At 46.9% G+C, this 22,388-nt stretch overlaps 1 protein-coding gene across 1 annotated transcript; it reads right to left on the reverse strand.

Moving 5' to 3' along the window:
- Positions 1–6,785: 6,785 nt before the first annotated feature.
- On the reverse strand, positions 6,786–11,152 carry LOC119386251 (uncharacterized). Its single transcript, XM_049414274.1, has 2 exons — positions 10,053–11,152; positions 6,786–7,818 (listed from the first exon to the last, which is right to left on the reverse strand). Exons 1-2 carry the CDS (start codon positions 11,150–11,152, stop codon positions 7,119–7,121), a joined length of 1,800 nt encoding a protein of 599 aa, XP_049270231.1. The 3' UTR covers positions 6,786–7,118.
- Positions 11,153–22,388: the final 11,236 nt, after the last annotated feature.

The following is a 22,388-nucleotide window of genomic DNA, read 5'->3' on the forward strand; positions in this document are numbered from 1 at the left end:
ACCTGTGAGTTTTTTGCCAGTGTTTACGACGAAAGGTGAAAGTTAATGTTGGGTTAAATATATGCCATTGCACTGGGGCTTGAAGTTAAAAGCATGAATTTGGCAAATCTCTGGTTTAATACACTTGAAACGCTGAAGTTATAGCAATATATGCGAGCGTGGTGAACTTGGCCGAAGAAATTTGGGGCTTTTCAAAGATAGGCAGGCTGATTATCGGATATCGCCTGCAAGAACACACTGTGTCTTAGTTATTTCAACACGAAAGTGTTTTATGCCGGGGTCCACCAAGACTTCAGTGACGTATTTCCGTCACGGAAATGACGTCGAAAAAATTTACACTATCAGATCACAAAGAAAAAAAGTTCCGTCAACGGGCATCGAACTCACGACCGCTGGGTCCGCGACAACAGATGCTGGGTACGCTATCCACTGCGCCACGGTCACAAACTCTAGAGGCTTTACAAACGCGTCTTTTATATCTACCACTCTCCCGGTCGGCGGGCTTGTGTTGCTCTCTGGGAGCGGTAAAGTAATTCGTCATTACTGTGGCCTCTGCGATTAACACCTGCAACGCGTTACACGTCCGTCCCATTCGGCGTGTTTTCAATAGAAGTTCGATTTTGTCAATGCCTTAACACACCGCGAGGTGGCGATATTAGTCGAAGTGTCGTAAAAGCGTCGGCCTCGCTCATAGCATCACGCTAATCCAAACCAAAAATAGCCCTGCGACGCGCGCCTGCCTGACCTGGCTGTTACATTGCGTTCCCCGCTCACACGCTCGCCCCGAGAAAAATGCCCCCACCTCCCCGAAGGGAATCGTGAGGAAATGCGAATGCATTTCTTACGCCGAGAGAGGGTACCGTTGCCGTCAGATATTCGCCTTCACCGACTTCTGCCATCGCCTTGAGAGGCGCCCAGCCAGCGAACAGTCGAGAGTGAGGCGCGAGCGGACGGGAGAGTGGGGCGCCAGCGTTCTCGGCTCGGCGTTGGCGTTTCACAGCGGCGTCTCGACCACACATTTCCGGATGTTCTTGAGAGGCGCCCAGCCAGCGAACGGTCGAGAGTGAGGCGCGAGCGGACGGGAGAGTGGGGCGCAGGGAGGAGAGAGAGCGAACGGCGAGAGAAGGAGCGGCGAAGCACTACACCTACCCTCTCCTACACTCTCTCGCACCACATGCTCCGGTTGCTAGGGGCGAGGATAAGCGCGCGCGCCCGCAACTGTTGCTATGGGAGAGGGCGCCGCGGACAACGCCGGACGCCTGACATAGCCCGACTAAGAAATGCATTCGCATTTAAAATCGCGGCCGGGGTGCGGCACGACGCGCTTTGCGTTTCCCTCTAGTCCGGCCGCGGTGTTCAATCACGTTTTAACATGCCGCGTGATGGCGACCAAGTTCTGCGTCCAATATGCGACGCTCTTCTGGCTATCACACCTCGTTCTCTGATTACGCGTTCACCGTTAACTACTACAGCTACCACAAGGTTTTGTGTAATCATTTAACATGGACGTTAGTCGTCGGGATGGATATGTACCACCAATCATTACAGTGAGTGCATCCACGTTAAACGGTGCTATAGTTGCCAGACATCAATACATATTGTGCAAATTCTCTTATGTCAATGTACAGTAAACATTGTTACTTCTGTAAGGGCTCGCTTTACTTTCGTGTTATTCCGATTCCTATAACGGAGGGATCAACCATCTTTTTCTTCTAGTGATTGTGTTAAGCCAGAAAATTGATGGTTGCGGGACAATTGATTTTCCATCTTCGGCATAAGGTTCGTTAATAGTTTGACTAGTGTAGTTTTTTAGCATCTCCAATACATCACTACTTTTGGTCATTACGAAAGGCTTACGCAACGGATATGTGTGCTCTTGTTTCGGCATCCCGAAATTCTTGGCTCAGGGTATGATTTTTTCCTGATATTTTGTATTTCCCGCATTTTTGCGCCGATATTATTAGAGAAGTTCGCTATGCTATGATCAAGAAGGGCTCTAATTTCACTTTTTTTCTATAAGTGCAACCAAAGAAGCAAGTGTTGAATGGTTGCTTGTGAAGAAGCCTGTATTCCAAAAGCAATCAATCAATCAATCAATCAATCAATCAATCAATCAATCAATCAATCAATCAATCAATCAATCAATCAATCAATCAATCAATCAATCAATCAATCAATCAATCAATCAATCAATCAATCAGTATTACTTCAGTGAGGTATCATTAAGACGTTCCGCTCTGCGAGTACAAGTTTTCTCGTTTTCACCTAACTCGAATCGCACGGTGATTACTTCGAGAACTTTGCCTGACCTTTACTGTTTACTGCTTGGACAGGACAGACCTCGCACTTCATGATGTTTGACATGACAATACTTTGTGAAGGTCCCATTGGGTAACGCACAACCGGGTTGGTAATCTTCAGTAGCTGAAAGCGGTCTGCTGACTGCCAGACAGACTACTCGATGAGTTTTGGCCCGGAGCGCATGTCAATACCAGGCGCCTGCCGTGAAGAGACGACGAGAGTGACGTCAGCCTTAGGGAATGGCCCATAACTATTCGCCTCGTTCGCCACCGATGGCGGTGCTGCGAATGGCGCTCCGGTGACACAAAGGCGGGGATTCGGCTATTGTCGTCTACTAGGCTCTGGCTAGAACAACAGCATTTTCGTTATAGTTCGCTCGCGTCGCACGGCGTTCCTCGACTACTAGCTGTATTTTCTTCTAATGCTAGTTATTTAGATGGTTGCTAGCATTACAGGAGGTTAAGAAACGTTAGCATTTAACGTATCTTCTATATACCCGCAGCCATCGCGGTCAGGACCATGCTCCCGAGTTCGTAGCGTCACTCACTGGGCTGGATGACGTTGAAATAGCTTACGTGAAAGCGCGAACGTCCCGCCAATCGAATTAAAGAGAGCTTACGCTGCTTTAGAAGCGAAGTGCGATCAATAAAAGTTAGCGTTGTGTAAACAGACTTGAGTTTAACGAAAATTCACACTGCTCGTAGTCATGAGGACCTGCGTACACAAAATGTTTGCCGACAAAATAAAATTGATAACATCATCGACCAGCGGGTTATTGCGGACAGCTAGCATAGAGTGGGCGAGTTGGATGCACGTTAAAGCACATAGGCTCCGAATGAAGCGCCAGCAGTGGTGCGCGTGGTACAGTTCGTACCCATATGATTAGAGATACGCTCATGCGGTTTGCCACTCGTGAGCCACATTCATGCTTTCGATCACCCAGTGTTGCCTAATCGGGTGTGCGGGCCTGTCAATGGTGATGACAGGACGGCGCGCACTATACAGTTCCTAATGCTTGGGCAACGCGCTCCGCTGTTCATGTTTCATTTGACACCGGTAGTACAGCTTGGTAAACAGTAGGAAAAATCGGCGAATGTGTCCAGGAAGACGAGAAAGAGAGCTCTTTCCCATCATTCTTTTAGCCCCCTTGGCTGGTTATTGCAATTTTTTTACCGCGCTTAACATGATTGAATATTTTAAGGTAAAGAAGAAGAAAATGGCTTTTGCCTTCGAGTTATCTTAGGCAAATGCATAAGGGACCCTGTGAGTCTTTTTAATACAGTCATCGCACCACGCCCTATCAGGAGTCGACCGTTGAGAGTGATTTACACTATTTTATTGCAAATACATCTTATTACGACTTTCCGATGCGAAAGCTTTGTATTTACGTTATTATGACTACACCAATTGTTTTCGTCATACTTTTAGACGACTATGAACGAGTCAGAAAACGTCGATTTATTAACGTTATATTGCCTCTCCTCTGGAACCGCTCCTCTGGGACACGTGGTAGCCGTCCCCGAACGGCCGACAAAAGTTTATGGTAGCGCCAAATTCGCAGCACTAACTGCAGTTGTAGCCTTCAAGAAGTCAAGACCGCCTGTCTAAACTTTGGCTCCAGCGACAACCCGTGTTCCAAGGATATTTTATCTCTCCATGTAAAATGTCAGAGCGGAGCAGTGGCCAGCGTAAACTTCAAATGAAGAGGGGCAGGGAGAGAGAGAGAAGAAAATGAAGAAACGCGAACAAATAGTGCCCGTCCTTCTGATTTGCTTTTTCGAAAAGCGCCCCGGGAGACAGCACCATACAATAGTGTTTGTCGAAACAGGAAATGTCAGCACGGTGTCTTCCAATTATTTCCTTTGTAGTCTCACATTCTCGATTTCCACTCACCGCTTTTCTCTTGTAAATCAAAGGCGCCCTGACTACATCCCAATATTTGCGCAGTAATTGAAACAGAGGTGGGCTGTTTTTCACAAATAGCACAAAGCGTTGAACCTCACATAAGGTAATAATGAAAAGCTGAGATTCGATGCCGGAAATAAGTTAAATTGCTATAAGGTAAACATCTCACATATCGGGTGAAAGAAATCTCTCTTCGAATGGGATTGAATGACGATGAAAATAATCTGTGCGACGTTTTGTAAAGAGAGCTGATCACTGGGAGCATCGAGTGGGAAGTCAGAACTGTTGAGTCAAGGAGGAAAATGGGAGCCCGAAGACGTCGACTGAACACGTGATTTATTCACGGGGACTTTCGGTGTCTTTCATTACCGCATTAGCTCGACACATATTAAAAAAAAAAGACATGGCTGATCCCTCCGTCATAGGAATCGGCATAACACGAAAGTGAAACGTGTCTTCACAGAAGTAGTGCTTATTGTGTAGTGATATATGAGAGCTTCTACAATGTCTATTGGTGTTTGGCAGCTATAGCACCGTTTGACGTGGATGCACCCATGTTTACGCCTAGTGGCATGTCTCCATCGCGGTGACTAACGCCCATGATCATGATTAAACCGTTGTGGTAGCTGAACTTGTGAACATATATCTGGACACAGCGAATCGTGAATACCGCGTAAAGATGACATCAACAAGCTCATAATCAACACTGGTACCCGATATGCACTTCTTCAAAACGTCGTCAATTAAGGAGAGAAACGGCATGGTGTGCGCTTTCTAGCAATGGGTAACCGACGCCTGTTCTCATGCATACACTACCACACTGCGTTTCAGCAACACGGGAGGCAGAGGTTCGCAGCTTGAGCCGCAAACGCGTGCGTCCCTCTGGCCTCTGTCTCGCTCCTCCAAGGCACGATATCCGCCCGTCGAAAACGTGTCCTTTCTGCAACGCATATTGCAGCAGTTTTGTTAGTCGGTGATCTCATAATAAAGATGTTTTCTCTCTCTCTCTCTCGCAATCGAAGCAGTCGGCGGCGGAGAAATCCCGTTGGTGCGTGTGGAAGCTGCACTACGCCGATGAGCCGGCGCACACTAACACGAAGCGAAAGGCAAAGAACGTAACTGCGTCTAGGGTGCCTCGGCGACGCCAGCGCGGTCAGTGTCCCTCGCTGGTATCGAGACGCTTTAACCATGACCTTTAACCAAGCGCCCGTAAGTGTCGATTGTGACGCATTACTTCTTTTCACCTCTCACAGAGGGCGGCACTGCCCCGCCCCGCCCCGCCTACCTACACCGCGAGCAGAGAGCAGCGTGCGAGAGAGAATGTGTGAAAGATATAGGGCGCGTTCGTGAAATATCCAGCATCTGCCAAGGTAGCTTAGTCGGTTGAGCGTCAGGCGCTTACCGTCGCGGCCGCAAGGTCGTGGGTTCAATTCCCAGCGGCGGATCTTTTTCTTGGTTTGTTTCTTTCTCACCCGTTGGCGTCCATTTTATCAACGTCATATCCGTAACGGAAGTACTTGAGGGACCCCGGCATATAAAAGTTTCGTGTTAAAAAAAATTAAGTTTAAGGGTAACGTCGGCTGCCCGCAGAAGGGTATTTCTGGGGAGATGATAAATGTATTTTGTATAGAGTGACACAATCGGTAATCGCACACAATTATTGGGTGGGAATCAACATACGGTGGGATGAAAAAAATACTAAAGAGAGACTTGAACAACTGCGTAACGGCTAAAATGTGCCGTGAATGAAGTGCATGGGGCTTCTGCCAAGCTCTGTGTCAAATTGTTGGGCCGACGTATTTTTGAAGAAAAATAGAAACAGCTAAAGGGCTGCGTCTATGTGGAATTAGTTTTCAAAGGCAGGCTTCATGACGTAATTTTCGCTGTTTATTTTAAACCTCCGCGGGTAATGCAGTAGGTATTGGGAGTTGCTTGCTCTCTGCTACTCTGAAAGTCCTTGTCCCTGTGTGACCTTAGGCTCACACTATCACCGTCATCGCCATCGGCCATACTCGTAGCCATAATTGATCCTGTCTTGGGATAGCCGAGATCTCAACGTGCCTGCAGATTTTGTAGTCATCACCTTACCTTGCGTCTTGCTCTCATTTCTTCGTTTATTCTGGCACCACATTCTGTTACGAGGAATATGTGCCGAAATATATCACCGAGTATCTTTGCTCATCACATTACATGCTGCCGCGGTGGTGTAGCTCGCGTAGCAATCAGCGAGGCCGATTGGACTCGTAGGAAGAGCTGCGCGCAGCACGAAATGATGATGAGATAACTTAGATTCGTGAGAAATTGTTACTAAAGTATCGTAAAGGGTCTTGAGAGAAGCGCGTGTTCGCTGCGCGATTGTTTCGCCATTATAAAAAGAATTCTCGAACAATACTATCGCACACATTCATGGATGCAAATCCCGGCCTGCAAGCCTCCGTAGCTCTTATACGGGTTGTATACATCAAAATGCGTGACGCGTAAAGGTGAAACGTAGTCAACGCAAATTTGGTGCCCCAATAGCGTCACAGACGCTGGCATAGTATTCAGGCAACCGTTATATAAACCTGCCAACAGTAATGGGCTACATTAGAGCTCTTTATTTGGACTTGCAGATTTGCTCTGTTCATTTCTTCAGAACACTCGAAACGAACGAACGAAGTCATCCGCATGCGCTCACAGCGCTTGCGTTATATAGGTACAGTGTGTAAAGTAAAAAAAAAAACTCAACCGCAAAATAAGGCACAAACAGCTCCTCTGGAGAGCTACCTCTTGTTTAAGGTTAAAAAACAGTTAACAGCATTTGAAGTTACTTTCAGTATTTGTATCATCTCTCCCTTACTTCACGTTGTCGATTGAAGAGCTATATCCTTGCAGTAGCATACTTTCAGTATTTGTATCATCTCTCCCTTACTTCACGTTGTCGATTGAAGAGCTATATCCTTACAGTAGCAGTATCTGCGTAGTTTGCGATTGACAAGTTGAACACACTTGGAGTCTTTATCCGCGTACCGGTCAATCCTATCGACGTCCGTTATCTCCGATTCATGATATCCTTGATTAGTGCTGCTTCTTCTGCCAGCTTCGGCCTCAGTGCTGGCAGTGACCGTGCGAGCTCGGATAGAGAAAATGGCTCGGGGAACAGTCGACACAATCATCAGCAGTGTGGTACTAGGCGTGGAAGCGCCGGAGTTCACTGGACTCACATCAACGTGCTCGACTCTCCAAAGTACGAAAGTCGCGCACTGGTTCTTCAGTCGCGACAGGGAACTGGTGGCATTGTTGACGTATTCCAGAGCTCGTCGAGCAAGCGACAGCGTCTCGGGGCTGACTTGCGGAAAGTTCGTGTGTGATGTACCAGCGCATGCGCAGTACTCCTTGGGCACAGAAGCGTCGATGCAGGTTCTGTTAGCCGGGATTGGGGCGAGGAGGCTGCGGCCACGGCGCGTGAACTTCAGGCTCAATTCGCCAGGCAGCATGGCTAAGGCTTCGAGCGTGGCGTGCACGTCGTAGGGCGTGGTGAGGCGATGCTCGTTTATGGCCAAACTTGAGGCTGCCGAAGGATACCTGCGAAGTGTTTGCTCTGTTAGGCAAGCTGTCGAGGCCGTCTGAGATCTATAAAAAAAGTGATTACAGACGATAGAGTAGCAATACTCGGTAGTTTTCGGCTTCGTGCAAATACACTTGCAAGGCAATAGACTGGTTTGCAGCAAATTTAGTCATTTTTACTCAACCATCTCCAAACGCCATCGCCACTAAGAAAAACAACACTTACGTGTATTAGTCTACAGTGCCGTTTCATGCTTGCTACCCATGACCATTGATCCCGTCGTTGGCAAAAGACAATTCGCTAATGACTTCCCCCGGATTGATTTGTTGCGCCGGCTGCGATGTAGAAATATTGACAGTTTAATCCTTTAATTTCAGTATTTCGGATAACATATAACTGAAGTTTGAAGCCACGAGCCCGGCAGAGTGGGATGTACAGGGATATATATGTGGCACTACTGCAAAGATTGTTTACAAAAGGCAGAAAGCACTTATCATGCATACAACGCGCCTTTATGAGCTAAAACACTCAAAATTTTATGATTCCGTTATCTCATCGGCGTAACATTGTGAATATGCATTCCATTCGTCAGTAAGCTTTGCTTTTTGCAAATTATTTTGCGTATTTAATCGCAGCATTCGATTTTCACAGTTGAATCTACAGAACTTAGAAACGTTTCTTTTGATGCATATTGTGTGATTGAAAACCCGATGGTAGCCGCCGCGGTGGCTCAGTGGTTACGGCGGTCATCGTCTGATCTCAAAGACGCAGGTTTCATCTAGGCCACGGAGGCGAAATGCTAGAGGCCCGTGCACTGTGCGATATCAGTGCACGTTGAAGAACCACAGGTGGTTGAAGTTATCCGGAGCCTTCCACTACGGCGTATTCGAAAGCACGAGTCGCTTTGGGACATTAAACTACACAAACAAATCAATCAAGCAAAAGCCTGATGGTATACATGAAACAAAAAAGTATATATATATATTGTTGGATCAGTCTGCGAAGTAACTTTATATAGCAACTACGCAACGAAGCACTAGTGTAGTCAAGGGGGGGGGGGTGTTAATCAGCCTCTCCCCCCCCCCCCCCCCGAAATTTTCAGCTTTGCATGGGTATACATGAACACATGCAAACACACGCACGACCATACATAAACAGAGGTTAACAACCCCCTCCCCCTTGACTCCCTCCTCCCCCTCCCGCTTTTGAAAAACTTTGTGGCCATGCCCTAGCAACGAAATGTGCCTGTCTAATGAAATCTGAATATAAGGGCCATTTAGACAACGTTTTGCAAGTCGTTGCTAAGCGCTCGCGCGCGTGTGTCGTTTCGTGCTGCTGTTTTCGCTCTTCTTCTATGAAAGCCTAACAACCGTATTGTCAAACAATCCTCGACTCAAAGCATTCTCTGCACTCTATTGTGGCGAACACAGCGTCGGCCCTCTACTGAACCACGCTTCTAAAGGTTCGTTTGTGGAGCGTCTGTGGAGCGCAATGAGCACCTTTGTCGAGGATCAGCGCTGGAGAATCTCGATTTGTCGACATTCTCTAGTGTAAATAAGAAGCCAGGAGTTGTAAAAGAGAAAGCGGGAGTAACAGAGGCAGCAAATTAAATGCGAACGCTAAAAACAAGAATATACCGCAGAGATTTACAAATGCGAAATAAATAAAAAGGCAATAATTGCGTGATAGTACAGGGAGATGCGCTTTGCTATTTGAAGCGCATGCTAGCTGCCTCAGGACAAAAACACAGCGGAACAAATATTCGCCAACAAAATCAGGCATGAACCTGATGCAGTTGTCGTCCCGAAACCCCTCGGCATATTATAATGGAACGACAGGATATTCACTCAGCAAGACCAGTGGAAAGCACACATCTTTTCGGTGACTCTGGGTTTGAAAGCGGATGGAAGTATTGCCTGGTCATTGCTTAGACAAGCAAGAAACGTTTGGAGTCAAGGTGAAAAAGAAACAGGTACGAGATTGATAGAACCGGAGTCCTTACAGACGTGGATAATACTACATTATGGTAACAAAGGCTTATATGAAAAAGAAATAAATAAAGCATAAGAAATAGCGAGGACGATATATCATAACTAAAACCTTATTATGATAAACAGGCTACGCTGCTACTGTAGACACCCCGTTTCAGAGATGGATCTACTAAAGGTAATTATTATCATCATAGTTGTACTGTAGTGTTGATTAGATGAAACGTTCTAGAATAATACTAAGAGTGTCTGTGACACGGCACGAAATGCAGTTTTGTGACTTAAGTAACAATTACGAAACGCTGACAAACCTTTTGACTAAAAGTGGTGCCAGCTTGATGAAGCAGAACGGCATGCCGCTGCCGTCGCCAGTGATCCTGGTGTCCCAGTGACTCTTTCCGACATCACTGAGCAGCACGAGCGTTGTTTCGAACGACACGTTGCTCCTCTCGAGGTTCGAGAGGAACGTCTTCATCGGCTTGTCCAAGACGTGGGCCTTGGTGCCATTCCGCGAGGAGTCCTTCAGGTTGATGAATGCGAAGAATGGCTGCACATTGCCCGCTTTGATCAACTCCGAGGCGTAATCGAGCAGTGCCTTACTGCGCAGCCGGTATCCCGAGCACACTGAAGGCTGTTCGTTGGAGATGCCCACGTCAGCCTCTGGAGAACGGGCCGTTTCGTCGGGTTCGCTCATCCGGGAGGCCATTGCCGAAGGGTAGTGGTCGGTGGGCTTGCGAAAGAAACCCCGATCGACGGGGTCGACAAACGCACCTTCGGATGGCGTCTCCTCGACGTAGAGCGTCCAGTGGCGCCGCTTCTTGTACTCGTTCCAGAGAAGGGGCAGGTCGTCGTAATAACTGCCGGAAGAACGGGACCACGCCTCGCCGCCGGTCATTCCGCCCAGCAGCGCCACGGCGCTCGGGAAAGAACCGGCACCTACGGCACTGTAGCCACGCAGTTCGCGCGTGTCCGGTGAGTGTCTGAGGAAGTTTGCCGTGTACCTGAAGTTTCGCTCGAAGTCGCTCCGCGATGAGGCGCCCACGGAGATCACGAGAACGCTGTGCCTCTTTCCAGGCTCGGCGGCTGTTTCCACATCCGCTGACCGGTTGCGCCTTCTGGCTACCAGGTGTAGGCCTTCGTAGATGGGGGTCACATTGTGTAGGCAACGAAGCTTAATGTACTCGGCATCGAGCCTTATTCTAGTCGTTATCTTGCGCCACGTGTTTTCGAACAGCCGCGGCCGTCGATCTGATGCCAAAGTGTCCAGTGGGGCGTAGAAGCAGGACAATTCGCGAAACGATCGGATTCCGTACGTGTTGTCCAGCCTGGCGCTGTCCAAGAATACGCGGTCTAGGGCGAAGCGCACGGGAGGCTCGCGGCCCACGCATACCTGGTGGCTGTGCGTCGACATTGATTGCTCGGAGGAATGCCGCTCTCGTAGTTGCACTCTGCATCCCGGCGTGTCGATCAAAATTCGGGTGTCCAGGAAGAGGCCGTCGCTGTAATCGAAAGGCGAGAAGTGACTGCATCGCGCTGAAAGCAGTATGACGCCAGCAGTCAGCAGCAGTTTAACGACTGTACTACGCTGCAACCGTGCTACCGGGAACATTCTTCTTCGTCTTCCTAGCCTTTTGAATACAGTTGGAATGACCCACTTGGGCGACGAAAAACAACGATGAGAAGACAGTTATATGGCGCAACACTTGCGTTAGCCGTTTGACCACAGAAGTCAGTGAAAATTTTGCTTTAACTATAGAAATTTAAAGAAAACATGGTCCCTTATACATTTGCGTAAGACGACTCCAAGGCGAAAGCCATCTTCTTTTCCTTCTCAGTCGAAAGCTTTCTGTACTCAACGTGGGATTGCACTGCCTCCGGGATCGGAGGCACTGGAAGCTTTCTGCACCTCACGTAGTTTTGCAGTGCCTCCGGGATCGGCCCACCTTTGACCAAGTGATCATATCATGCTATGATGTCGTGATGTGACGTCACGTTAGGTGACGTAATAGTGATGTCATGACGGAACAAATTCTGGCGACCTGTGACGTCACGATGGCGTCATAGGGTGACGTGATCATGTGATGATTTTTTGTATCACCCGTGTTGACGCCAATGCTGATGGTCACATTTCGAATTTGTGGAGGCATCGCCTTCAAAGAAAAGCAGTGAGAGAAAAGTTGATTTTATGTCGTCGGAAAAAAATTCTAACCAGTTATATTCTATTCACTGTGAAGAAGAAGAAAAAAAAAGTCAGTTTCGCCGCAGCGGCGAAGCAATGAATGGGATAGCAAGAAACTGTAATGCTATACGAAGCCAGGCTCGCCATTAGATACTCTCAGTTTGAACAGCGCTCCTGTTGCAAAAGCGACCGAAGCAGCGAAGGAAACTAGCGTGCTTCAAGTTTCGAGCTGTGACACTTGATAGCTCGCGCTCATCTTCTGTTTTTTCGTTTAGCGGCGTCCCTTGAGCTCGAGTGACTTTCGTACGCTCCGTAACATGAGCGCGGACATCACGGTGAAAGCTCGAAACATCCCTCCTCCCCTCACCACGTGATAACCGCGCGAGCAGACAGCGGAAGGGCAAGGTTCTCCCTGCGGAAATATAAGAAGAAGCGAGCGAGCTGGCCGACGACTTTTAAATGCGCCAGTTGCGCTCCTCGCGCCATCTCGCTGGTAATGAAGAAATGCTTATAAGCGCCTGCCGTCTCGGAGTACTGCCAGCGGTTAAGGCTGTGTATATGACGCTCGCCGTTAGCTACCTGAAGGATCTGCGTTTTGTGGCGTAGTGGTTTGCGCCACGCGCTGCGGAGCGAGAGGTCGCTGGTTCGATTCCGCGCTTCGCAAGCATTTTTCTGAATTATTTTTTCTTTGGGATTTTTATGTATATACACATACTTATACATATACGGTGCATGACGGCGGCGACGGCGACGGCAAGAACCAGCCGAGACTGTCCATATAATTGCTATCGCAGTAAAACTGAATATTTTGACCGCGGAGAAGAAGATCCATAATGAATGAGTTCGTTCTAGGTGTTCAGTGATTGGACGATACAGTCACAAGGTTTTAACTCCTTTGAATTTAATTTCCGTTGCCTCTCTCTCTCCCTCTCTACACTCACTGACTCTTAGGTACACAGGCAGGAGAGATGCACTTCGTTCAAGATTTTATGGTATAGATTGAATAAGATTTAAGCTCTAAGTATGTAATGAAGCTTATATTTTTCGACCAGATCAGTTCTTACATATTATTTTTCTTACTTTTTCAAATTACTTATTATTCTCAAAGGGCCAACTCGCCTCCTTCACCTTTTTTTATACGAAATATTGATCCCAGTCAAATATAGTTAAAAAAAAAGGTATTTCTAGGAAACTTCGGTACGGGTTGATTACAGATCTGTTCTCAATGATTGAAGCAATTTTCTGGGCTGGTTCTATACAGTTGAAGAACAGTTTGCGTCTGGATTTGGCAGAACCGAGTGCGCAAGAATCTCAGATTTAAAAAAAAGCAAAAAACAAAACAAAGAATGCCTTCGAAGAGAGTTTGAAACACTGTTTAGACGAGCCCGAATGCTTCGCTAATGAAGTCTGTGTGCGACGAAATGGGATCTCCTCCTTATTGACATCATTAGCGCTTAGTTAGCTAACACCGGACGTCTCTAACGAGGCTACACAATGGGCATTGTCCTAGCCTCCCGCACTGCACGTTTACCACGTCGCAGGGAGATAATTTCGTGCCTAACCCGTTCCTCCGAACTTTCTAATAAATGTCGTAGGCCCTTCGAGGTAATAGCACAGTTTGCACGCGCTTCGCAACGATATCATTACTCATGCAAAGCTGATGTCCATTTATAAACTACACCAGCCTACAAAAATGCGCTACCATCAGAGTACGGAATAATGCGATAGTTTTCTTAATCTATGGCGCCTCTAAGAGCCTAATTTGGGCCCGCCTCGGTGGTGCAGTGCTTACGGTACTCGGCTGCTGACCGGGAAGACGTGGGTTCGATCCCGGCCGCGGCGGTCGCATTTCGATGGAGGCGAAATAATAGATTCCCGTATACTGTGCGATTTCAGTGCACGTTAAAGGACACCAGATGGTCAAAATTTCCCGAGCCCTCAACTACGATGGGCCTCATAATCATATGGTGGTTTTAACAAGTAAAAACCCAGACGTTATTATTGTGATAAAGTTGGAGATGCAAGAATATTGGTAATAAAAGTGTAAATGTGAAGTGGCTGAACGGACTTGAGTACAGTTCTTGTGACGCATAAAGTTACTTCAGAATTATTTGCAATAATTGTCAATCGCACCATGTTGCGCGGGGCCGCTGCTTTGCGACTAGCTGTTTCGAGTCGTCCATGCTATGATTGCTCTTGCCGTGTGCTGGAGAGCGACTTAGTCTGCTGCCCATTACTGTCTTATTCTACATTACACTTACTACCAGTGTCATTAAAGACTTTAGGCAGGAGTGGGAGATACACAGCAAACGCACATATGTGTACGAAGAAAACTGTGCTTGAAATTGCAAGGTATTAACATAATGTGATGAATGATACGTGATGTAGACGCACATGTATCATAACTTGATAATCCCGAAACACACAAGTGCATTAAGATTCCAGGGATAGCGGCAAACGAACACTGCGTAGGCGTGTCTCTGTATTACGAAAAAGAAAAGAACCGTGGAGCATGAAATGTTTTTTTTCTTACTTACCACTTTGAGCGGCCTCAGGGTGAGCTGTTTCACGAAGCAATAAATGTCAGCTTGAATCTAAATGTTCCACGTATGTGCCATAGAATTGTATCAACATAAAAATAATATTCTGGCGAAAGTAATGGAATCACCGTAAGCCAATATAGAGCATAGCTTACTTCCTCGAGTGAAGCCTGAATCCCCAAATTAAACGTGATCTTTTTGCGGCTTACGTTTCGTTCGGTTTTTGGCACAGTTGGGATCCTCGCGGAGTGACGTGGCCTGACCCAGGAGGCGAGACACACAACAGCACTTGGTTCAATCGTGCGAGACTGTGCTGTCAAAGGCGCTGAGCTGGTTGGCCGTCCCAACGTCAGTGGAGGACACGTGTCCTCGCTAAGGTCTTAATGTAGTTTGTAACGCGATCCGATCCAGCGGGCGGTGCAATCAAAGGTGCGGGCGGGACGATCCTAATGGCGCCATATTGCGTTACCGCCGCTCAGGTGTATCGTATGGACGCGGCTTCTTTCTCCTCGTTCTGAGTCGGTGTCCCCGAGTTCGTAAACGTAACGGCATGCCTTACGCGCCACTGTGGCGTACAGAAAGGATCCGGCAAGAACAGCGTTGGCGTTGGCACGGACGAGCTTGGATATGAAGCACTTGCCATGGCTGCGATGCCTTATATCGCGACGCGTGCCTGTTTCGCTTTTACAGCGAAAGCTGTTATGAGATCACAAGAGCCCTTTCTGGCGCCGTAGTTGTCCGCCGCCGGTGTCCGTAACCGCTATCGCACGAAATAAGAGAAAAACGCCAGGCCTACGTCTGCGTGGCAGCCCACATTAACATATGTAACCACATTAACATATGTAATATAGCGTGTGTTGTGTCGGCGGGCGGTGACCGACGGCGAGGGCCCGACGACTGGACGCGAGACGCAACGTGCGCCGGCACGGCCCGCGACACGAGCAGGAGAAGTGAGTGAGTCCGGAGCCCGCGGAAGCCCGACAAAGACTGAGCCGGCCAGCGGCCGTTTATTCGAAAGACGACACAACGGACACGCGTGCACACGCGATTGGCTGCATGCCATCACGTGTGCCGTTACAGACGACATCTGCCGACATTAGAACACGCTAAGGCGCACTCTCAGTGCGCGCGCCATTCACAAATGGCGCCACTACGTCACAGCGTGGTAGAAGAGCAAAATAACAACCAGGTGTCACACAATGCGAATTGCGCAACGAGTGGGCCGTTGAATGCTTCCAACGCATTACAAAGGGCCCAACCACAATTCTTTGTCGTCATCAGGCACAGAACAAGTGCACGTAATGGCGCACAGGTGTGTAGCGGGCACCACGGTTCTCCGCACAATGATGAAAAATGGCATGGTTGCTTCTCTACTTCACAAAAATTATGATAATTTATAGCGTAGTGGCTACCTCGCAAATGTACGTTTATTAGATGCCAAGGAAGCACATAAGAACCCCATGCTGCAACTTTCTCAGGGTCTCAATAGAGTTATTTCACTCTCTATCTCTCTTTCTCATGTTGACATATGTAATATAGCGTGGTAGGAGAGTAAAATAACAGCCGGGCGTCGCACAATGCCAATTACGTAACCAGTGGATCGTTTAAAGCTTTCAACATATTACAAAGGGCTCAGCCACAATTCTTCATCGTCATCTCCCACCGCATCAACAAAGTGCACATAATGCCTTGCAGATGATTAGCAGACGCCTCGCTTCTCCGCAGAATGAAGAATAATGGCGAATAATAACTTCACAAAAATTATGATTTATGGCGTACTAGGTACCTTGCAAGTGTACTTGTACCAGTAGCTCCAAGAGAGTTTACAATGAGTTCTAGGAAGGCCGCTGTTCCATCTTTCGTTGGGACTGTGCTGCGCTTTCCGCGCAGGCCTGTCGTTTTTTGTCGTATAGATACGTGGCCTTCTTAGTTGCTGAACAGTCGTAGCTGTGGCGAAGGCGAAATGCTAGAGGCCCGTGTGCTGTGCCATTTCAGTGCACGTTAAAGAACCCCCAGGTGGTCGAAATTATCCGGAGCCCCCCACTACGGCGTCTCCCGTGGCCTGAGTCGCTTTGTGACGTTAAACCCTATAAACCCACCATCGCAGCTGTTGTTACTGTTGTGCCTATTCTGTGCCTCCTACCTTTATAAGACTCACTAAATCACTTTTGTTTCATTACATACTGTGTGTGAGTATGTGCTGATGTGTGTACTATCTTTGTTTTTTGTTATTTAAATCATTTTCACTCACCCCTCGCAATCTCACCTGGAAAGTCATGCCTGGCCTGTTGCTATCTTAACTTCTCCAGCTATATATCTCTAAGCTTTCAGTGTCTTTCTTGCTTTATAGCTCTAGAAATAAGCAAACGCCCCGAAGGTCGTTAGCCGCACATACAGCCTGAGAAAACAAAGCACTCAGATGTGTATATTATATAAGGAAGAGTGTTGACACGAGCGCAGGCTGCCAGCCTAGCGTCTGCACGAAGTCGGAAAGGCGAGTATACGTGCTACAGGTTGAGTCAAGCTTTCACCACAATGGTATGCCTAAGGGAACCGCAATCGAGAAGAATAATTCGAAAGAATCACGTTGGAGAACGAGGGGTCATATGTTTTGATGACTATTTCAAAACCCACACTACTACCGTATACAGCTGCGAAAATGAATTTCGACTAAGCTGTATTGGATTGTCGTAATTTCATTATCCGGGCGATGACTTCTCGCGAGCACAGATGTTGGTAGAATTAAAGCCCCTAAAAGGGAAGGTAAACTACCTTTCCTTCTTTCCTTTTTTTTTTCGGGCACGTACGTCCGTCTCTATTGGAAACGTGACGTCATAGATTGCTACGGCGTCTGCTAGGGCCTACTTAATAGTTAATCGGTAGAAAATGTTTACACTGTGTTCTGAGGGACCCATGGTTTTAACATGAGCATTTTCAGAACATTTTTTTACACCAATGCGGCCAAAATACACACGATGACATTGAAAGCCATGATGTCACTCTGACGTCCATGGGCTGAAGTACCGGCGCGATATTCAAGAAATGAAAATTTGACCTTTATTTCCCCTTCTAATGGTCATCTTATGTTGGCGAAATTAATGAAGGTAGAGTTCTGAAACAATAATTTATCTGTCTAAGCTGATTCAATGTTTCGCTTTAGTGTCGCCTCAACGGGGAGCGTATGTTTTCGCGTATGTTTCTATGTGTGAACCTTCTGCAACATGCTGATCAGGCCCATAGCCAGATAGGGGGGGGGGGCGCTAGGGCCCGGGACCCCCCGAAATTTTGGTGAAGTAGGTGTTTTTACCAAAAGTGAATAATGAAAATATGTGTTTTTCTTAAATAGTCAAGGTTTTCAGCAAGTGGGCCCGCCCGAAAAAGATTCCTGGCTACAGGCCTGATGCTGATCACCGCACAACATGTACACTATAAACACTTTCGCCGTTTAGGGAGTCTTTCTGCCGCGGAACAATAATCGCCATCTGGCTTGTTTGCTTGGGTTTCCTTTCTCGAAAACTCGGTGCTCGCCGCTAGCCTGTCAACAACGCTAGGTCACGCTGATATCGAGCGCGCCATTCGGGACCTGAGAGTACGGTGCCCGCGGCGTTGAAGCAAAGAAAGGCTCGCAATATAGACGACGATTCTTGCTGTGCAACGGCAAAGACGCCAGATGGTAAAAGTGTTTTAGAATGTAGCGGTAGTACTGACGACGCAGACAGTACTTCTACGAACGTGAGTGTTGGAGCTTCCGACTATGTTAGAAAAAAAGGCCGTGATAGGGTGCTTCGGCGCGTTAATTAGTGTACTGCATATTTGTTTTCATCATGACAATGCAGCCACTGGGCCGGATCAAGGAATTTCTGAACAGCCCCGTGGTATGTGTGTAGCTGCATTCGTTTTAACGAGTCCAAAGTGTAGTGCTCACCGGTGCGCGATACACACTGTTGTAACTGCAGTACTATTTCCTACGAGACGCCGGGCGTTGCGTTGCGCTTTCGAGAGAAAGGGAGAGCTCTCACAGATCGTGGCGATGCGACCCTTTTAGAACCCGTGGGGAGCGCTGCGCCTTCCGAATGAAGGTAAACGGTGTTTAGTGAACGCATAAAGTGCTTTTAGAACTTTTTGTTGTGCTAGACGCCCGTTGAGAACCATTTCACACGTGGTTACATCCCAGGGCAGCAAACGGTCTGGAAGTAATTCCGAACGGTTCCACCACGCTGAAGCCTTCAGGCGGGGCTCAGTTTGTTTCCTGAACGTACATAAAAAAGAAAATGCGAGTCATACCAAACAAGGGACATATTTTGTAGCATTGTTTGTAAATAACGAGAGAAAAAAAGTGCCTCGTTCCGCTTCTGCTTTCGAGCGCCTGTTGCTAAAAATGACGCCTTTAGGAGTGGTCCGCATTGCGGTCTTTTCAAAATGTTACGCACGCTCGTGAGAAAGACGACCTTTTTTTGTTGTTGATTTTACCCTTGCGTGCACTTGTAAAGATGCTTAAGCATAAACAGAAAAGGCGGGACAAGTAACCATCGTTGCGTGTTCGCTTGGCTACCCCTCATTGGGGGAAGGTAAGAAGAGGAAAAAATTTTCTATCGGTATTGTTCTCACTGATAAATGTGGACCGACCCCAGATACAGTGTCCTTAAAGCGAACCTATGAAATGGCGTGGCAGTAATGCGAGGACTGACCCCGGCGGCATTGGAATAACTAATGGTACAGTTCCGATTATGTTGTGAAAACTGAGTCGCACCAGATACCCCGTATATTAAGTAATCAAACCAATTAGACGATAGACCCTTTTAAGAATAAAACAACCTCCGACCATGGCCCTAGCGTCACAGTCCAGCAAAGCCACGCGGGTATAGCTACTAAAATCGACCGGGCTTAGGGATCGATTGTCGACGTGTAATGGACTGGCACACGTGATAACACCTTCCTACCCTTATTTCTTTCCTCTCATCCCTTATTCTCTTTCCTCCAGAGTAGGATAGCAAACCTGGTTCGCTTCTGGTTGACCTCGTCTTTTCATCCCCCTCCTTCTTAAAAACAAGCGATCATATATATATATATATATATATATATATATATATATATATATATATATATATATATATATATATATATATATATATATATATATATATATATATATATATATATATATATATATAGAAACTGTGTGATTATTGCGATGGCCTTGTTAGCCGATTCAAAGACCGGTTATTGTAGTACAGGATAAGGCCAGTCACGTATTTTTTATGACATTTCTGTAAAAATGTCATCGCTCTAAAAGCGAATATTATTTTTTTTCTTTGTCACTGCATGTCAGACTAGTGATTGTCTTGTGGGTGTTAGAAACCACTTTGGGATCAGAAAAGTACCTTACCTTGTTCCTGACAAAATTTTAGTCTAGAATGAACCTCGTAAGCAGATTTTGGCGAAGCAGTTTGGATATGATAGTTTTCCTAAAAGAACGTCCCCCCCCCCCACCGCCACCAATATACGAACTGAGAAAAATAAGTTTAAAGATTTCACAACATGCTAATTATTTCGATGGTCAAAAAAATTATCAAAGTGACTTCCTGCATAAATACGGCCTTCCTCATCAACATGATACTGTTGTGTGACAATTTCATGCAATCGTCTTCAATTTTTCGCAGCTTTCGAGCTGTGAGTTTTGCGTTTTCACAACACGTGTTGGTCACAAAACGGACCACGCGTTGATCGCAGTGAACTCCCAGGAAAACGAACATATAAGCCTAAGCCGAGTGGCACACAAATAGAGCAGGAGTAACTCAAAATTGGCGCGAAAGCAGCGGCGGATGGTCATGTGATACGTTTCCGCCAATTTGAGCGTCAGTTCCAGTTTTCCAGCGATTCTGCTGTCGGCGCGCGGCTCAATATATGTGCCTTTTTAATTTATTTGTTTGTCCTCGTGGGAGCGGCCCGCGGCGCTGCCGCCCTGAACGGCTGCGGTGCTCCTCAGGACTATCTTAATAAAGTTCATTGTCTGTCTGTCTGTCCTCTAGTGTACTCTCGACAGATGGTCTTCTGTGACAAAGAAGGGCTAAAAACAAATGTCACTGGTCCCGTTAACGGGGATGGCAATCGCCGGGCGGATTCCAAGGGCGGACCTATCGGCCTCCCGAAACGCACCACGAAAGCGTGGACAATTTAGAGTTGGTCCTTTTAGTGCGCCAGCGAACGCCGGTTGTGGTCCAAAGACCGAGTCAGAGCCGAGAGTCGATAACACACACGAAATATATTCTCAGTTAAGGCAGTACAACATCACAAACGCATGCACACTCGGCTGGTACCCGTTACAACTTCACAATATAACTCAGATGGTGTTAACACAACGGGAACTAAACAAACAGATCACGCGCTACAAATGCAATCTCATGCATTACAACCTATTCAAGAACAATTAGTCCTGAATATTCAACTGCGTATCCAGTCCAGAATTCTTGGACGGTACTTGAATGCTTCTCTTCCAGGAAACACTCACGCTTACTCCAGCGCGCATCGTCGTTGTTCCTTCCGTCGACGTAACTTGTCACGGCTCACACGGCGTCGTCATCCGATTCTTCCAGATCGACGATCGACTGACCGCACGACATCACAAACACGTCTTCTTTGGCTGGCGGAGCCACATTCGGCATAACTTCATCTCCGGACCGACTGACTCCCTGACTCCGGTGCCCGCTTTTATCTCCTCTCCCCCGGGTTCTAGAAGCGTCGGGAGCGTTTTCCAGCGTGCAGCACAGCCAAGGCTAAGGAAGGATCGAGATTTCTCTTGCCAGTTCTGCACGCGGCGGCGTCACTCGGCGTCGCGTCATGCTTTTCTTCTAGAAAGTTCCTGGCTTTGCCGGGCGTTTGATCTGAGACTGCTAGTGGGCGAGGAAGATGAGGCGCGTCGGCGTCTTTTGATACTTGTTTTTTCGTTGCTCGCGCTTCTTGGGTGAGCGGCTGTCGCCGTGCTATCCCGCTGCCGTTTGAAAGTGGCCGCGCGCGCATTTTATTGACGCGCTCGTTTGTGACAACAAGCAATCTAACATGGGCATTCACTTCGCGTTCGGCTTCCTGCCTGCTTTGCAGCCGCGTCTTGAAAGGGGCGTTTCAGAGACGCTCTCCCTAGCAAATTCGCGCCACCCTCTGGTAAAAAAAATTTTTTTTATTATTTTCTGCTGTACAGATGACAACCAAACTTGCTGAGCATGTTATATAATGAACCATCCATCCAAAACAACTCAAATTTGAAAATGCATTTTTTTTTGAAAATCATGTTTTTCGCCCCGCATCCCCCCTTAAAGGGTCGTGGTAGGGTAAGTGGGCCCATCTTGACTTTAGCTTTATATCTCTAAAACTTTTATACATTTTATTATAATATTTTGCATGTCGACTAAGAATTCTTTTGGCCTTCACATGGCGTAATCTTTTTTCTGGAACCTTTCTTACTTTTTTAAATTTAGGAACCAAATATTAAGCTGGGGTGTACATTTAATGTACCTTTTCTCGGAAACAAAAGACAGTGTGACCGCTAAATTTTTCCATTAATGCCAAGCCGTAATGGCTTTAATCCCTAACAAAAACAATGGGTTTCTACAATTACCTCACCAAAAAAAAAGTTGTTGCCCTCACTTATCACACACCGTGAGAAACTTTCCAATTAATCTTTTTTTTTTTCTGGATTATAACACAAACATTTTCGTTAAGTTTTAGGTTCAGACTATTTTGAAGGAATTTCGGTATAATCTCGGAAAGCTTCAACGTAATCGGTCGGACAATTTAAAAAAAAGTGCATCAAAATTAAAATTTTTCCGGAAAAAGTGATGTTGAGAAAAAACACCATTTCATTTAAAAAAACACGCCCAGAAAGGACTCACGGAAAAAACTAATGACTACGCTACAAAACTCACCCCTGGTGC

Source organism: Rhipicephalus sanguineus, chromosome 3, assembly GCF_013339695.2.
Source record: "Rhipicephalus sanguineus isolate Rsan-2018 chromosome 3, BIME_Rsan_1.4, whole genome shotgun sequence".
Classification (NCBI taxonomy): Eukaryota; Metazoa; Arthropoda; class Arachnida; order Ixodida; family Ixodidae; genus Rhipicephalus; species Rhipicephalus sanguineus.

Excerpts from the sequence above, each read along its gene's own strand:
- LOC119386251 (XM_049414274.1), bottom strand. The coding sequence starts at position 11,152 with ATGTCGACGCACAGCCACCAGGTATGCGTGGGCCGCGAGCCTCCCGTG. Across the intron at positions 7,819-10,052 it reads GCACCACTTTTAGTCAAAAG|ATCTCAGACGGCCTCGACAG; the intron begins GTTTGTCAGCGT and ends CTTTTTTTATAG.